Source organism: Rhincodon typus, chromosome 8 (assembly GCF_021869965.1).
Source record: "Rhincodon typus isolate 14 chromosome 8, sRhiTyp1.1, whole genome shotgun sequence".
In the NCBI taxonomy this organism is placed as follows: Eukaryota; Metazoa; Chordata; class Chondrichthyes; order Orectolobiformes; family Rhincodontidae; genus Rhincodon; species Rhincodon typus.
In genome coordinates this window covers 53,706,846-53,721,871 of record NC_063339.1, presented here as the reverse complement: position 1 = coordinate 53,721,871, position 15,026 = coordinate 53,706,846, and the positions used below count along the sequence as shown (strand labels likewise).

Below are 15,026 nucleotides of genomic sequence, written 5' to 3'. Positions count from 1 at the left end.
CCACACTGTGTTATCTCTGATTCCAGCATTGGCAGTTCTTACTATCTCTTATAATAAAAGTGTGAAAGGAGGAGAGATGGGTCAATTAGGGGCCAAAAAAGTGAGCTAAGCAAGAAGGCAGAAGGTATGGTTGAGGTAGGTATTATACAACTGACTTTTTAACTTTGTCATTTGCCCCCTTTTGCTGCTTCATTTTATTCTTTTATTCTTCACTTCCTATTGCCACTACCTGTACTCACAACTATAATAAAGTGAATCTGGAATGGAATTCCAGAGAAAAGACACCAGGCTCAAATAAAATGTACGTAGAATCATAAAAAAATACAAAATAGGAGCAGAAGTAACCCATTCAGGCCATCAAGTCTGCTTCACCATTCAATAAAATCTTAGCAGATCTGTTGCGGGTTTTGAATTCCACATTCCTGTCTACCTCCAATAAACATCAATTCCCTAACATAACAAGAATCTATCCATCTCTGTCTTAAAAATGATCCCACATCCACCAAATTCTGGGTCAGAGAGTTCCAAAGTCGCACCAGCATCTCAGAGAAAAAAATCTCCTCATCTCTATCCCAAGAAGGTAATGTTTAATATTAAAATAGCGTCCCCCCAAGTTCTGGACTCATTCATAAGCGCAAACATCCTTTCCACATCCACCTTGTCAAGACCATTCAGGATTCTGTACACTTCAATCAAGTCAACCCTCACTCTCCTAAATCCAGTGGAAACTGACCCAACCAGTCCAACCCATCCTCATAAGAAAATCCGCTCATTCCAGGTATCAATCTAGTTAATCTCCTCCGACTGCCTCCAATACATTTACGTTCTTCCTTGAATAAAGAGACAAAAACAGCACATATTATCGAGATGTGGTCTCATGAATACCCCATAAAGCTGAAGGATAACATCCTTAATTTTATGTTCCATTCCTCTCATAATAAACAAAAGCATTCCATTAGCCATCTTGATTCCATGCAGTACCTGAATACTAAGTTTGTATGACTCATGCACCAGAACACTCAATATTTCTTCTTGTGTATTTTCCCTCACACTGTGATTACTGTTAAGTGGTGGGGGGGGAGTTGTAGACCGCTCCCACCAGTGACTTCTTTCCTCTACATTTCTTATCTTCACCCAAACTGATTCTACATCATGATCTCCTGATCCAAGGTCATTACTAACAATTGCAACAAATGTCCTCCTTGATTAACAGTGCTATCCCTTCCCCTTTGTCCAACATCCTATTTTTCTTGAATGTCATACACTCTTCAATATACAGGACCCAATCCTTATCATCATGAAGCCATGTTTGTCTAATGGCTATCAAATTGTATTTATTTACTTCGAAGTGCACTATCAATTTTTTTACTTTGTTATGAATACTACATATATTCAGATACAGAGCCTTTAGTTTTTGTTATCTTTGTAGCAGCTCATCTTGATTGTTAGTGTATTCCTATGTTTTATTTTTCTCACTGGCCCTTTCTTGAATTCTCTGACCCTCACTTCCCATTTAATTATTATCTTCTCTTGCGTTGTCTCTATTCTTCAATAAAACACATCTTTCCACATTTGATCCCTTACCCTCACTATTTAATTTAATCATCTCTCTGCTTCCTTGTCATGCAGTTCACAAAAACACAGGCTCCAGCCCCAGGTCAAGTGCAGACCATCTCAATAGTACAATGCCCATTTTGTCTAGTACTGGTTCAGGTGGCCCACAAACTGGAATCTACTTCACCCACAGCATTCTTTAAGCTATGTATTCATCTGTCTAATTTTATGTACAGTATACTAATTTGCATTTGGTTCAGCTAATGATCCAGAGATTAAAATTTTGGAAGTTCTGCTTTTGAATTCAGTACCTAGCTTCTCATACACTCTATGCAGAACCTCTTTCCTAGTTCTACCTATGTTATTGGTATCTACATGGACCAGAAGACTCTATCCTAAATTATGTGAATACTTCCTGGCACAAAGAATCCAGGATATATTACTAGTCGGTCTAATCAACTAATTTAAACAAGACAAAAATTTAGAGAATTTAATGAAGTCAATCTGACAATGAAACATAGGAACATGGGAAAGATCTATAGTCTTTAATACAAAATGCAGACAGCAGTAGATTCTTTGGGCTTAACCTTCCCACATTTTGATTGTGTCACTTTCACAGAGTTTCATGGAGAGTTTCCCTCCATCAGACCAGGCAGCTTTTCTCATACATTTGTTTGCTTTGTTAATTATGGATCTCACGTTTCAGTCAAACAATCTTGTGCTCAGCAGAGATGGAAGCCCTTGCTGGTGTCAAAAGCCCCATCATTAAATCCCAATTATATACCACTTTAAATGTTGAAAACCAAGCAATTGCCTTTAGTGTGTTGTTGTGTTATTCCATACAACATGGCTGAGAGATAATTTGACACCCTTTTTTACAAATAGTGACTTGGTGAATGGGATGGAGAAGAGGAGGGACATCCTCTTTCCTCAGCACTACTACAGGACATGATGGCATGAGAGGCTACCAGCTTGGTCTGAAGTTGCCACTTGCATCAGTACACTGTCCACAAACCAAAGGACTGCACAGCAATGCTGCAAGAAGCTTAATGACCTTCTCTGCTTCTTAATGATAAATGCCACCATCTTCTCTCTAATATCACACAGTTATGCTAACTCTGCTACTGTGTCCACCACCCACCAAAGCTCATGGCCTTCCACTCTCACTACTGTATGTAACATCTTCCCTAAATGACTTTCACCCATGCTATTCCCTGACTACCAACCCTTTCTGTCTGCTATGCTTCCTACTCACTCACTTGGGACACCTCATGAAGTTTCTTGACTGAGGATGAACCAGTCCCTTGACTTACTTCTTTGCAGCTCTCTGACTGATTTACCAGTAATCTCCAAATTGGTTTCACTCAACCTGCAGGACTAACTGTTGCTCAATCCCAGGAATAGATGGACACTGATCCCTGCATCCTGATCACACCAAGCATGTGAATGACCATGTCAAAGCTCCTGGTCTGAAATCAAAGGATGGCTTTGACTGACTGTGGTGGCACCCCTGATTGGCCATTTCCCTAATGACTGAACAAAGGACTAACTCTCCCTAGACATGGCCATTTGATTGAAGCACATTCAGTGTGTCTGCCAAGTAGCTGCTAATACATGTTGTAGTGTGACACTGTCGTAGCATGGTGTTATATAGTAACATGTCTGCACCCTTGACTGTGCAGTGTTATTAAATATGATAAACTACCTGGCTTGGTGACTGCACTAAATAGCAAAGTCAGCCAAAGATACTGCGTTCAACAAAGCACAAAGTGCGTGAGTACTAAGAAAGCAAGCTCAGAGCCCTGAGAAGCACTCTACTTCAGTGCATGAGATGGGTGTCTGGCTCTATTTGCTAAGCGAGTTGACAGTGGCATTGCAATGTAAGATGTGGTGAGTTCCAATATTGAATGCAGTGATGATGTGCTGAACTGTATTGCAAGCTAGACAGAGATATACTATGGTGATGTAGTGAGACTAATGCTTTGCCATCACTGTCCACAGAGAATATGCAGAAGTAATATTCATTTTAAACCTCTGCTGTGCAAGATTTTGTTTTATATGGGCACCAGTCAGGAGGCAAACAAACAAATAATTGCTGACGAACATAAGGACAGTTCTATTTGTAAAGTCCATGATACTATAACTGTCTTGAATTTATTTTAAAAAGTAATTATATGTTTTATTCTAATTGTGTTGTTATGAAGTAAATGTTCTAGAATTTGGCAATCAACTTAACAGAGAATTTAGGCTAGCCCAATCTTACTATTTTGCACAATTCATTGCCCATTTATTTGGCTTTGCGTGTGATCTGTTTGGTTATTATTTTACAATTCTTGGAAAAGTAGTTCAATTCCACATGAAGATTGCATGATAACCATTTATCATAGCCACTTATTCAAGCCATAACATTAATACTAGCTACCATTGAACACTTATTACATAAAAATGGTTTAGTTACAAAATCTAAATCTCTTAAAGTAACATACTGTGGGTGTCTTAGATGTCATGTTCTAAGTCCATCAACCTATCCCAAATTCTCTCAAGATTTCTCTCACTCCTAATATTAATGAAGGTGCAAATTTGAGTAAAATATTGTGTAATATTGGGTGATTGTATGATATCACATCAAACAAAATCTGGGAACTGTCTCTCTTATCGTATTCTGGAAGTACCTTTACTACAAGAAATGCAGCAATTCAACAAGCCGACTCAACAACTCTTTTCCAAGGGCACTCTAGGAATAGCCAATAAATACTGGCCTTCATAGCGATGCCCTCTTCCCAAACAGTAAAAAAAATGATAATAAACCGTTTTAGAGCATTTACTGCTCATTTATTTGAGAATGTTATCTATTTATGAACTGTCAGTAAATTCATGTAAAGGCTGTCTTCCTTGTGCTGCATACCTTTCAGAGGCCTCAGTCGTTACAAAAGCTAATAATTAAATTTTGTTTAAACCTCAATAAAGATTGGAGAGAAAATGAGTAAGGTGTGGCCATTGCAGCTTAATACTTGTTCTAAAAGCACTATTGACACAGAGGAGTAAAATTAAGTGAGTTTCACATAAACCACATAAGTAGCTGGCACCAGACCAATTGGAGCCTAAATCGTGCCTGGATGAGTAATTACAGCAATTTAAACCCGTAACTGAGGCAGCTAGAGTTGAAGTCTGTAAGTTATGTCTGTAACAGAGTTATAAGTGATTGTGGTGAATTTCCTCATTTCTACATACAAAGAAATGAAGTACAAAGCTAAAAGCCTTTCAGACTGTCTCCTAGCATTATAATTACATGTATAAGATTCACAAGCTATTTGTAGAAATTTCCATGTAAGAACCTCTCTGAAATGTAACACACATAATAATTGCATTGTACTTATTTATTGGAATCCGTGTGGCCGGCGCTGAGGTTTGTTGGTCAGACTCTTCATTCTCAAGTAGCGTTTGCCGATCAGCTGAAATTCCCTTTGTTAATCCAAATGAAGTTCCTTTTATATGAATTATATCAGAAACAGAAACCTAGAAATAAGGTAAAATGTATGATATATAATTACAATAACAGAAAATAGTTCTGTCAAGACTGGGCCAGTAATTAGAGATAGAAATTAATTTTATTAATATCTTAACAATTTTAAAATTTAGTCAGGCTGCAATGTCCAAACGAAATAAAAAATGTAACTTTTCTAGGAAGAAAAACGCCATGCATTTAGTATGTAATTTGTGTCCTTTATTATCCTAATTTTTGAATTAAATAAATTAAAACTTACTCTTGTTCACACATAGCCAGCTTGAAAAATACTGCTAAGGAAACATTAGCAACTAGCACAACCCTGAGTTGTTTATGTTATTAGCTGCACAACTTTTACCATTAGTATTAATTTCCTTAGCTGAAACTAAAACATCTGATGTCCTGCCTTCATTTAATAAGTTCAGGTCAATGGTTAAAGTTTGAAAGATTACTACCAGAAACATTTAAACTAAAAACCTGATGCCAAATAATTCATACTTAGAATGGCAAGATGTCCCCTTCCAACATTTGAAGAGTTGGCCAGTCCATGGCTGGAGATGGGCCATCCACACTCAATCAGGAGGAAATCCAGCAACTACAGTGGACTGGAATGCATCTGCAAGTGGTCCTATAGCCTGGAAGTCCTGGAGGTTCAGGACTAGGTAACTGTGCAAGTCGCAGTGTGGTAATGGGTAAGGTTCAGAGGGCTGGGCAGGGCTCAGGGACGGAGGTATTGATAGAGATGCAGGGGAGGGGACAATCTGCAGGGCAGACTTCATATTGAAAAAAGCCTATTGATGGAAGCACCCTCCAATTCCCACTTTAGGCATGAACAGCATCATTTTCCCCTGGCCTGAACCGTTCTTGAAATGGTCTGTAAATTGTAATGAATTGGCCACTTAAGGGCCTCAATTAAAACAAGGAAAAGCAGATTTCATCAATCCCACATAAAATTGCAAATAGTTTGGAACAGGCAGGAGCTGATGGGAAGGCCATCTGAAGAATTCAATGAGCCTTCCCATTGGCAAACCCACCAGCAGAATGTAAATTTCTGCTTATATTGTAAGCACGCCTCAAAAAACAGTGATAATTATAGTTCAAAATCAGATCACATTGCACAACAAAACAAAATAGTTCCTTCAAAAACAGTGATGTTTGAGAAATTAAACACAGAACCAGACAGATTTCTGAAATGAACAAAAACAAAGTTGCTGGGAAAGGTCAGCAGGTCTGGCAGTGTCTTTGTTATTGTTCCTGATTTACAGCATCCACAGTTCTTTCGGTTTTTAGATTTCCTAATTTGTATTGATATGAAAGGTTTGCAAATTACATTTTAAGCTGACATATCCAAATACATAATGCTTTGTACACTTACTTAATATTTCTAGACTAATACACTTCAATGATTAAATATATCATCATTTCTTACAGTTTGGTTTAATAGTCTAACATTTCCTGGAGAGGGATATCTCATGATATGGCCCATCAGATTTTTTTCACTCACCCCTCAGCTCAAAAATATTTCCAGAGCAAATGACTAGAAATGTGAATAGATAGCACCTGGCAAGCTTAATTGAACAACTAGAATATGAAATTAACAGAAAATCAAAGAAACAGAAATAAAGATTGGATTGAAAAAGAGAGAGAATTTAAGGAAAAAAATATGAATAATGCTAAATTTTAAATTTCTCTGTTAAGAACAAACCCAAACCAATGGCAATTAGTTTGTCCAACAATTGATTTGCAAATGCAGAAATTTCTCAACACTCAATGCGGAGGTTGATAGCAAGCTGCAATTTTCATGAGGCTAATGGTATATGACACAAATCATCTAGACATTTGTAGTAATTTGTGACTCATAAGTCATCTTTCCCTCGGCACAAATTACTGGACAATTTAAACACTAACAATTTGTGTGCCCAATAAATTCTCCATATTTTTCCAGTAGACTGTGGGCTGTTGATCAGCAATACAGTGGAGAAATATTTTGCTTTATACAATGCAGAACTTTGTTTTAATTCGTTCATGGGACATGGGTGTCATTGGCTGGGCCAGCATTTATTGCCCATGTCTAGATGCCCTTGAGTAAGTGGTTGCCTGCTGCCTTCTTGAACTACTGCAGTCCATTTATTGTAGGTACACCCTCTGTTGTGCTGTTGGGGGGCAAGTTCTAGGAATCTTGACGCAGCAACACCGAAGGAACGGTGATATATTTTGAAGTCTGAATGGTGAGCAACTTAGAGGGGAACTTGCAGCTGGTGTTGTTCCTTGTTGGAGGTGGCTAGAAAAATGCTTTCTCACGATTTCACGAAATCTTGGCAATGATGTGGAAGAAATTTAATGGAAGATCACTAATGCAAATGTCTTTGCATGTTACTTAAACGTACTTGCTTAAAAAAATCTATGTCCTCAACTTTTCTAGACCTTATGGGAGATCATTGATCTGAAACATTGGTATAAGATTTACCACTAACTTGGGTAACATTAGGGAGGCCAGGCAGATCCCAAATCCCATATTTATTGGCCATAGAACTGGATCCCCCATTTTACTACAGGCAGCCTCCAAATTGAACACCTGTGAGGCTGCCAACTGAGAACAGCAGGAGATACTGTCGATGCTGCCATCCCGATTAGAAGGCAAAAGCTCTGAATCCTCAGCAACCCCACTCAGAAAGATAACCACTACTAAGGAACATCAGTGACCACAAGGCACCAGCGGTAAAACAAAAATAACAACTTCAGGGAACTAAGAATCAGACAGGAAACCATCTTCAACCACACTGACAGCCACTTTACATGACATTCCTCATTCCTTCAAAGAGAAAGCAGTTGAATTGGGGCCAGAGAAGACAGGGACCATCTTGTGACAATGTGAAGACAATTTCTCCCAGGAAGCCATAAGCAACATTGCTATCTGTTCTTCTCAGATATGCAGAAAGGTAAAAACATTGCTGTACATTCAGTGTTATGCATCTTCATCAATGAGTTGTCTGAGGGTATGACAGCTGCAATGTCATAGCTTGCAAACTTTGGGATGATCTGCCATTGCCAATGGGGAAGGTGAGGTATTGAGTGGCCTCCATTAATAATTGTAACATTTGACCAGGCCACAATGTACTTTATGGGACCAGGTTATGAGTGGATGATGCGAGCTACTCTTCTTAGCAACTTTAAAGCCAAATTAAACCAAATTATACAAACTGACAGCCCTTGAAAGGTGCACTGTAACCAAAAAAAAAACTCATATGGAAATTACAAATTCAAATTGAAATGTGGTTTTGGAAGCTAATGATGTACTCCAGGCCCTGCAGTGCCCATCAGCTACGAAGACTTCAAGTTGTGAACACCACATATTCCCTCTCCAAGGACATGCCAGCATGGACACAGTTGCTTAGCTGGTGTGAGCTGTGTAGACACACTGTTTGAATGGGAATTGAAGGCAGAGTTTCAAATTTGATTTATCACTGGACTCCTGATTTCTGGAATGGCCCTTCAGTTAGCCGCACATTCCAAACATCAATTTCACTATCTTTCAGAAAAGATGGTACTTATTCCTTTTACTTTGGTTGTAGCCTTCTCAAAATCAGATGCACATTGCACATTTGATTTTTGAATCAAGGTCCTGACAGAATTTGTAATTGTTGTAGTTGCACCCTTCCTCTGTCAACAAGAATAACCCTTTCCATTTTGCAATCCCTGTTTTTCCAAAGATCCTTCAAAGAAAGTTAAGTGATGATTTGATACAACAGTTTGAAATGAAACGAAATGATAGAGAGAAATTGTTTGCATTGGCAGAAGGATCCAAACTCAGAGGACAAAGACTTAAGTTAATTGACAAAAGAACAAAAGGCAGCATGAGAAACTTTTTTTTAATAAAACAAGGGTAAGATAATGAAATACACTGGCTGAGAGGGTGGCAGAGACAGATGTGGCTTCAAAAGGGCTAAGAATCTGAAGATTTAAAAAATGTGCAGGCTACAGGGAAAACAGTAGAAGACTTTGTTGCAGCAGCATGTACCATATGGAAGGAACCCTGAAATTACTCATCAATGCCCTTCCAACAGCACCTCCCAAACAAATGACCTCTACCATCTCAAAGGACAAGAAAACATTTCACCGACAATGTCTCTAGGCAATTAGGAATGCACAATAAGTGCTTCCCAGCAGGCAATGCCCATATTCCATGGACAAATGAAAAGAAAGTTTAAGACAATTTCTATGTTCTTGCAAAGTGTTAGCACTTGCTCTGTGCTGTAACTATTCAATGATGCAATAACCATGGCATCGGTTATACAGGCTAACTAGGGTTTCTTGGGCTGCAGCAACTACTGGAATGGAGAAGAGACCTAAGATGACTGTTCCCCAGGTCTGCCGCTCATCCAGATATCCTGCTGCAGGGCCCAAGGCGCTACACTGACCTGAGTTCTCCAAAGGACAACAGGATGAGCATAACCTCTCCAATCAAGCAGGAGTGGATGAAAATGATTGGAGCACATTCGATAGAGAGAGTATGGTCCTCCCACATGGAGTCAGGTGCTACAGGAGAGTACAGGCCCCAGAAATTTAAACTGTTTTTAATCCTTAAATTTCCTGGGTAACTATCCCTAAAATAAATCAGAATCTTCTAAAGCCCTGACTGTAGTTCAAAGGTAGAGACTTTTACGAGGGTTCCAGACATGCTGTCAGAAGTTTAAACATCCTGAGTAATTTCCTCATTAGTCACCACAGCAAGACTTCGAAGGGATCCCAAGGCACCTCTTTCAGGCTACATCCAGTCTCCAACTTTCCAGAGAATGGAAGATCTGGCCCTATATCTCTTTATCTATCCTATCAAATCCTTCAGTTGCCTTAAACACCTCAATTAAATGTAAAATTACACTTTGAAAAAATGACTTAATGACAAGAGCGTGCACAGAAATGTTAAAATTATATATTGGCAAAAGAAGCAATTGTGACAAAAATAATATTTTTATGCAGAGGAAGTTTAGGACCTTGAATGTTTTGCCTAAAAATGTGGCAGAGGAAAATTACAAGTGGCCTTCAAAAGAGAATGAAATAATTATAGGAAGAGAAAAGATTTGCAGACCTATGGTTAAAAAGACAGGGCAGTGGGACTAGGGTCATTCTATGATTCAATGTAGATGGTGATAAATAGTTTTTTAACCTACCTTTCGAGGTAATGCAAGAATCTTTTCTATATCCTCGTTGGTTAGAGTATCCTGAAATCTGTACGGAACCTCAAAAGATGTTTGTCTGGAACGTGTCACTTGTGCTGAAGTAAGTGCAGCCTCAGATTTTGGCCTTTGCTCTGTTTCTGAAGGTGTCGTTGGACTTATTACAGTGCTGCCCAAAGCCTTTGTGGTTTTTCTCTCCTCTTGGAGTTTCTGATTGATTCCTTTTAACATTTCAGTCTGAACAGCAATAATTGATTGATTAATTGTAGATAAATTATTTAACATTTAAGAAGCAATTTTCTGAATATTTGCACAGTTCATAGCATAAATTTTGACACGCACTCAAGGGGCACCAGAAACTAAAGCTGAACAATTACCCTCTCATTGTTCACCCTCAAATCCATGATTTAAATTTTAGTCTGACACTTCGTTGTTTGAAGGATCTTTTAACGCAATGTGCTTTCTTCGTCCAATTTGATAAATTACTTTAGAACATACCATTCTTTCTCTAAGGAAATAGAGCCACCTCTGCTTCTCTGTCACCACCTTCTTCGATGCATTTAATATATATAAAATGTACAATTATAAGAAGATGCAACTTTCCCGTAAAGATAATGTGTGTAATTTTTCCCTCCCTGGAGGTGGTGAGAAGAAAGACAAGAAAGGAAAGTAGTGGTCAAGTTAGTCCAGGAGAGAAACTTAACTCTTTCTTGCCATCTGAGCAATTCTGTGCTCAACTAGTGGGTCAATAGGCAACTTTCTCGACTTACTAACAAATAAGGCCCTTAAGTGGTCATTAGTAACCACTGAAAAGGCCTCACTCACCAGCTCCTTGATCAGCTGCACCTCAGCGAGCAAGAAAGGTAGCTAGTTTCCCAATTGGGAAACTGCATGTTAACTTGGAGGGGGCTTCAAATTGCCCCAACCAGAGAGGGGTGGGGGGGCATACTGAGGTAGTACAGGAGCAAAAGTAGATCATCTAGCTTCTTGCGCCTGTTCCACCTATTGCAAAGAGATCACTGTTGACCTGCAACTTAATTCCGTGTTCCTGTCTTGTCCCCATATCTCTTATGGATAGCAAAAATGTAATCAATCTCAATTTGACATTCACAATCTAGTAACATGGTGGAAACACTGACATTCTAAAACAACACTGCCAATGCCTCAACAGTGTTGGGAAGCCTAGCAATAATCGCTGTAGCATGTCACCAAATTTGTAGAAATCTGATGCATTTAACCTGGCTCTCGAGGTTGCAGCCATTGCCATCGTTCTTACATGAGCACCTCAGAGAAAGCAGCTCCAAACAGCTCATGAAATTCTGATCTGCCCAAGATATCGCCAAGTCACTGCTGCTCCACAGTTCCCCATCTTCTCATCCTTATGCTACAGATTATCACAACATCCTCTTGGTTAAAATTCTGAAATGAAAAACTCTACACGTAAAAAAACTCTAACACCTCCACAGCCTTCCTAAGGAGAGCCACGGTGGCTCAGTGATTAGCACTGCTGCTTCACAGCACCAGAGACCCGAGTTCAATTCCACCCTTGGGTGACTGTCTGTGTGGAGTTTGCATGTTCTCCCTGTATCTGCATGGGTTTCCCTCTGGGTGTTCAGATTTCCTCCTACAGTCCAAAGATATGTAGGTCAGGTGGATTGACTGTGCTATAGTGCCCAGGGATGTGTGGGTTAGTCATGGGAACTGCAGGGATAGGGTAGGGGATGCTCTTCAGAGAGCTGGTGTGGACTTGTTGGGCTGAATAGCCTGATTCTGCACTCCAGGGATTCTATGATTAAAGATTGCAGGCTAATTTTAACTTCTGCTAACCTCACAAGCAGCTCTGCCCCCTGCAGGGCATGAAGCCAGTCAGCAGTGCATTTAAGCTGGGCTGTACCCAGTAAGCAGGAGATGATTAAGCAGCGCAAAGTTTTTGTGCTGTCTGTATCACTTCGACTGGGTGTAGGAAATTGTGCATCATGATACACATACCCACGAGCAAGTTATGTGCAATTTTTAGCCCCAAATCTCAAAAGTCCCCTTTCTAGACTCCCTCAATGCCATTTGAACCACTCTTCAGAGTATTTAAACTACCAAGAACAATTTTCATTCACCTTTTGAATCTCCTTCCCCCTATTTAGGGGGCACATCACCGACTGAGGTCACCTGACTGAAATCTAAATTTGCTAAGTATAAAATCACAATAAAATCTCGTGTGTCAACAATTTGTGTATAAAATCCATCCATGCAATTTGTGAACGTTTTTCAGTTTTACTGTAAGTTTTCATAAACAATGGATTATTCATTCACTTTTAAGTTGAAAACAAAATGCTTCCAAACAATTGTGCTTGTTTTACATAAGAACATATGTAGTTAAATTGTACCTTTTTAATTTGCTTTCCAGCTCTCTGCTGAGAATCCGTCAGTGATATCTTCCCTTCAGTTTGCAGCAATGCCATTTCACTCTCCTGTTTCTGCTCTGCTGTGATTTCCGTCACATCCTTTAAAATGAAGCATTTTTTACTGACTAGTATTTTAACATTAATCTGATGTACATACATATAATGTAACAATAATTTTTCAGATACTGAACACTAGAGGGCAGAAATGTCCCTGTCACTAATGTTCAAGATTTACGAAAATGCTATTTCTGGATTAATTAACAACTGAAGTTTGTTTTCAGTTCTTAAACCTCAGGTGTGAATTTAAACTAAGTGAATTTAACTAACTAATTTAAACATCCAAATTAAGTTACAGAAACAGAATCCAGAAACATTTAATTAAATATCATGCAAAAGCAAAATACTCCAGATGCTTAGAAAAGTGCTCTGATGGATTTGTATCGAGCTGAAGTATGCAGAGTGAGTACAGCATGCCATCACTCAATGCCTTCTTGGCTCTTGGAGGTCCTATTACTAGCCACTCTGACATGAGCAAGGGGTCCCTGATAGCCTGCCACCACACGCCAGCCAACCTCCACAATTCCCCTTCCATTTCCCACAACCCATCTCCCACCAAAACCAACACTTGTTTCACTATCATCAGTGCTATTTAAAGTAATCTGCATTGCACATTCAAGATGAGGTGCTTTTGATTTTCATTTGCTGCTGTAGAGTTAGTAGAAATATTATGTTGTTGGAACGTCTCTCAAAGGTCATTTGAGTGAGATGGAGGTGTTGTTGGACTTTTTAAAGGAATTCAGTGAAGTTTGAAGATCTGTGAGCAAGGATACTCCAATTAGTGAGGAGTTCATACTTATGATTCCTCTTAGGCTTTAACGGGGCACAGGCAGCAGAGGGGAAGCTCTGTGCTGAGGGAAGAAGAGGGCTCCCAATAGAAAACCATACCACTGAAAATATTCAGAAAATACTTTTTTCTACTTCAGCATCAGCCAGGAGCATTCTCTGAGGCACCTAACTGCAACTTTCACAAACCAGATCTCTAGTCACAGAGGAAGGTGAGGATAGTGCTGCCAGCCCCTTTGAAAATTATCATAGCTCTCAACTTCCATGCAATTCAGGGACATTGTCAACATCACAGAACTGTTGCAGCTCAGAAAGAAGCCATTCAGTTCATTGTTTCCATGCCAGCACTCTGATTGAGCAGTTCACATAATGTCATTCCCCAGCTTTCTTCCTTTCTTGCACGTTCTTCCTTTTCAGAAAATAATCCGAACTGGCCTACACCACACTGTCAGGCAACACTTTCCAGATCTAAATCTACTTTCTGAATAAAACTCTTTCCTCTTTTATCTTCATTATTTTATTTTACCAATGATCTTACATCCTATATCCTCTTGATCTCAATCCCTCCAACAATGAGGGCTTTATTTTCCCAATTTATTCTGTCTGGACTCCTTCTGATTTTGAACACCTCTGTTAAAACTCCTCTCAACTTTTTCTTCTCCAAGGAGATAAAATCCAGAGTCTCTAATTTATCGATATTATGCAAGTTCTTCATCCCTGGATCCAAAAGTAAAACATTGCAGATGCTAGAAATTTGAAATTAGAACCAATACAGCTGAAAAATCTCAAAAGATCAGGCAACATCTGTGGAGAGAAATTGAGTTAATGTTCCAAATTTTCTTCAGAACTCCATACATGCAGCATGGCCTGCTGGAATTTCAGCTTGTTTTCTTTTTTTTATCCCTGGAATCACTCTCATGTATCTTTTCAACATTCCCTCCTATGCCTTTACATCTTTTATAAAGTGTTGTGACTGAAGTTGTACCAAACCAATATTATATACAAACTTAATAAAATCTCTATGCTTTTCTAGTTCATGCCCCTATTAATAAAGCTGAAGATCATGTATGATTTGTCAATGATGATCTACCAAAGTAGTCTTTTATACATATCTATATATATGCCTTTGTTTTTCCTTTTATGTAATAAATGTATCTTCTTTAATTAAAAACAACTTGGCAGCCTCGAGTACATATATTAAGTAGCTAACTACCACAGTAACCAAATTGCAAAAATAAAACTTATGGTCAATCAAAGAAGGTTTCATTCTGGAATGTAACTTACCTGGTGTTTCCATCAGCTGGGATCATACCAATATCATCAGCATTACACTCAAAAATCCTTTTAAATAAAAACCAAAAGAACTGCGGATGCTGTAAATCAGGAACAAAAACAAAGTTGCTGGAAAAGCTCAGCAGGTCCGGCAGCATTTGTGGAGGAGAAAACAGAGTTAACGTTCTGGGTCCGGTGACCCTTCCTCAGAACTGATGGTGGCTGGGAAAATGTCAGTTTATATGCAGAAAATAGGGAGGTGGGTGGGGTAGGGAGTAA

General features: G+C 39.0%; 1 protein-coding gene across 1 annotated transcript in view; it reads right to left on the bottom strand.

Moving 5' to 3' along the window:
* The window catches only part of ttc6 (tetratricopeptide repeat domain 6), a 183,228-nt gene that overhangs the window by 135,765 nt on the left and 32,437 nt on the right, over nucleotides 1-15,026 (bottom strand). Inside the window, exons 2-4 of the mRNA XM_048600425.1 lie at nucleotides 12,615-12,731; nucleotides 10,228-10,470; nucleotides 4,928-5,070 (exon numbers count right to left, since the gene is read on the bottom strand). Coding sequence (XP_048456382.1) covers nucleotides 4,928-5,070; nucleotides 10,228-10,470; nucleotides 12,615-12,731 — 503 coding nt within the window. The remainder of the gene's footprint in view (nucleotides 1-4,927; nucleotides 5,071-10,227; nucleotides 10,471-12,614; nucleotides 12,732-15,026) is intronic.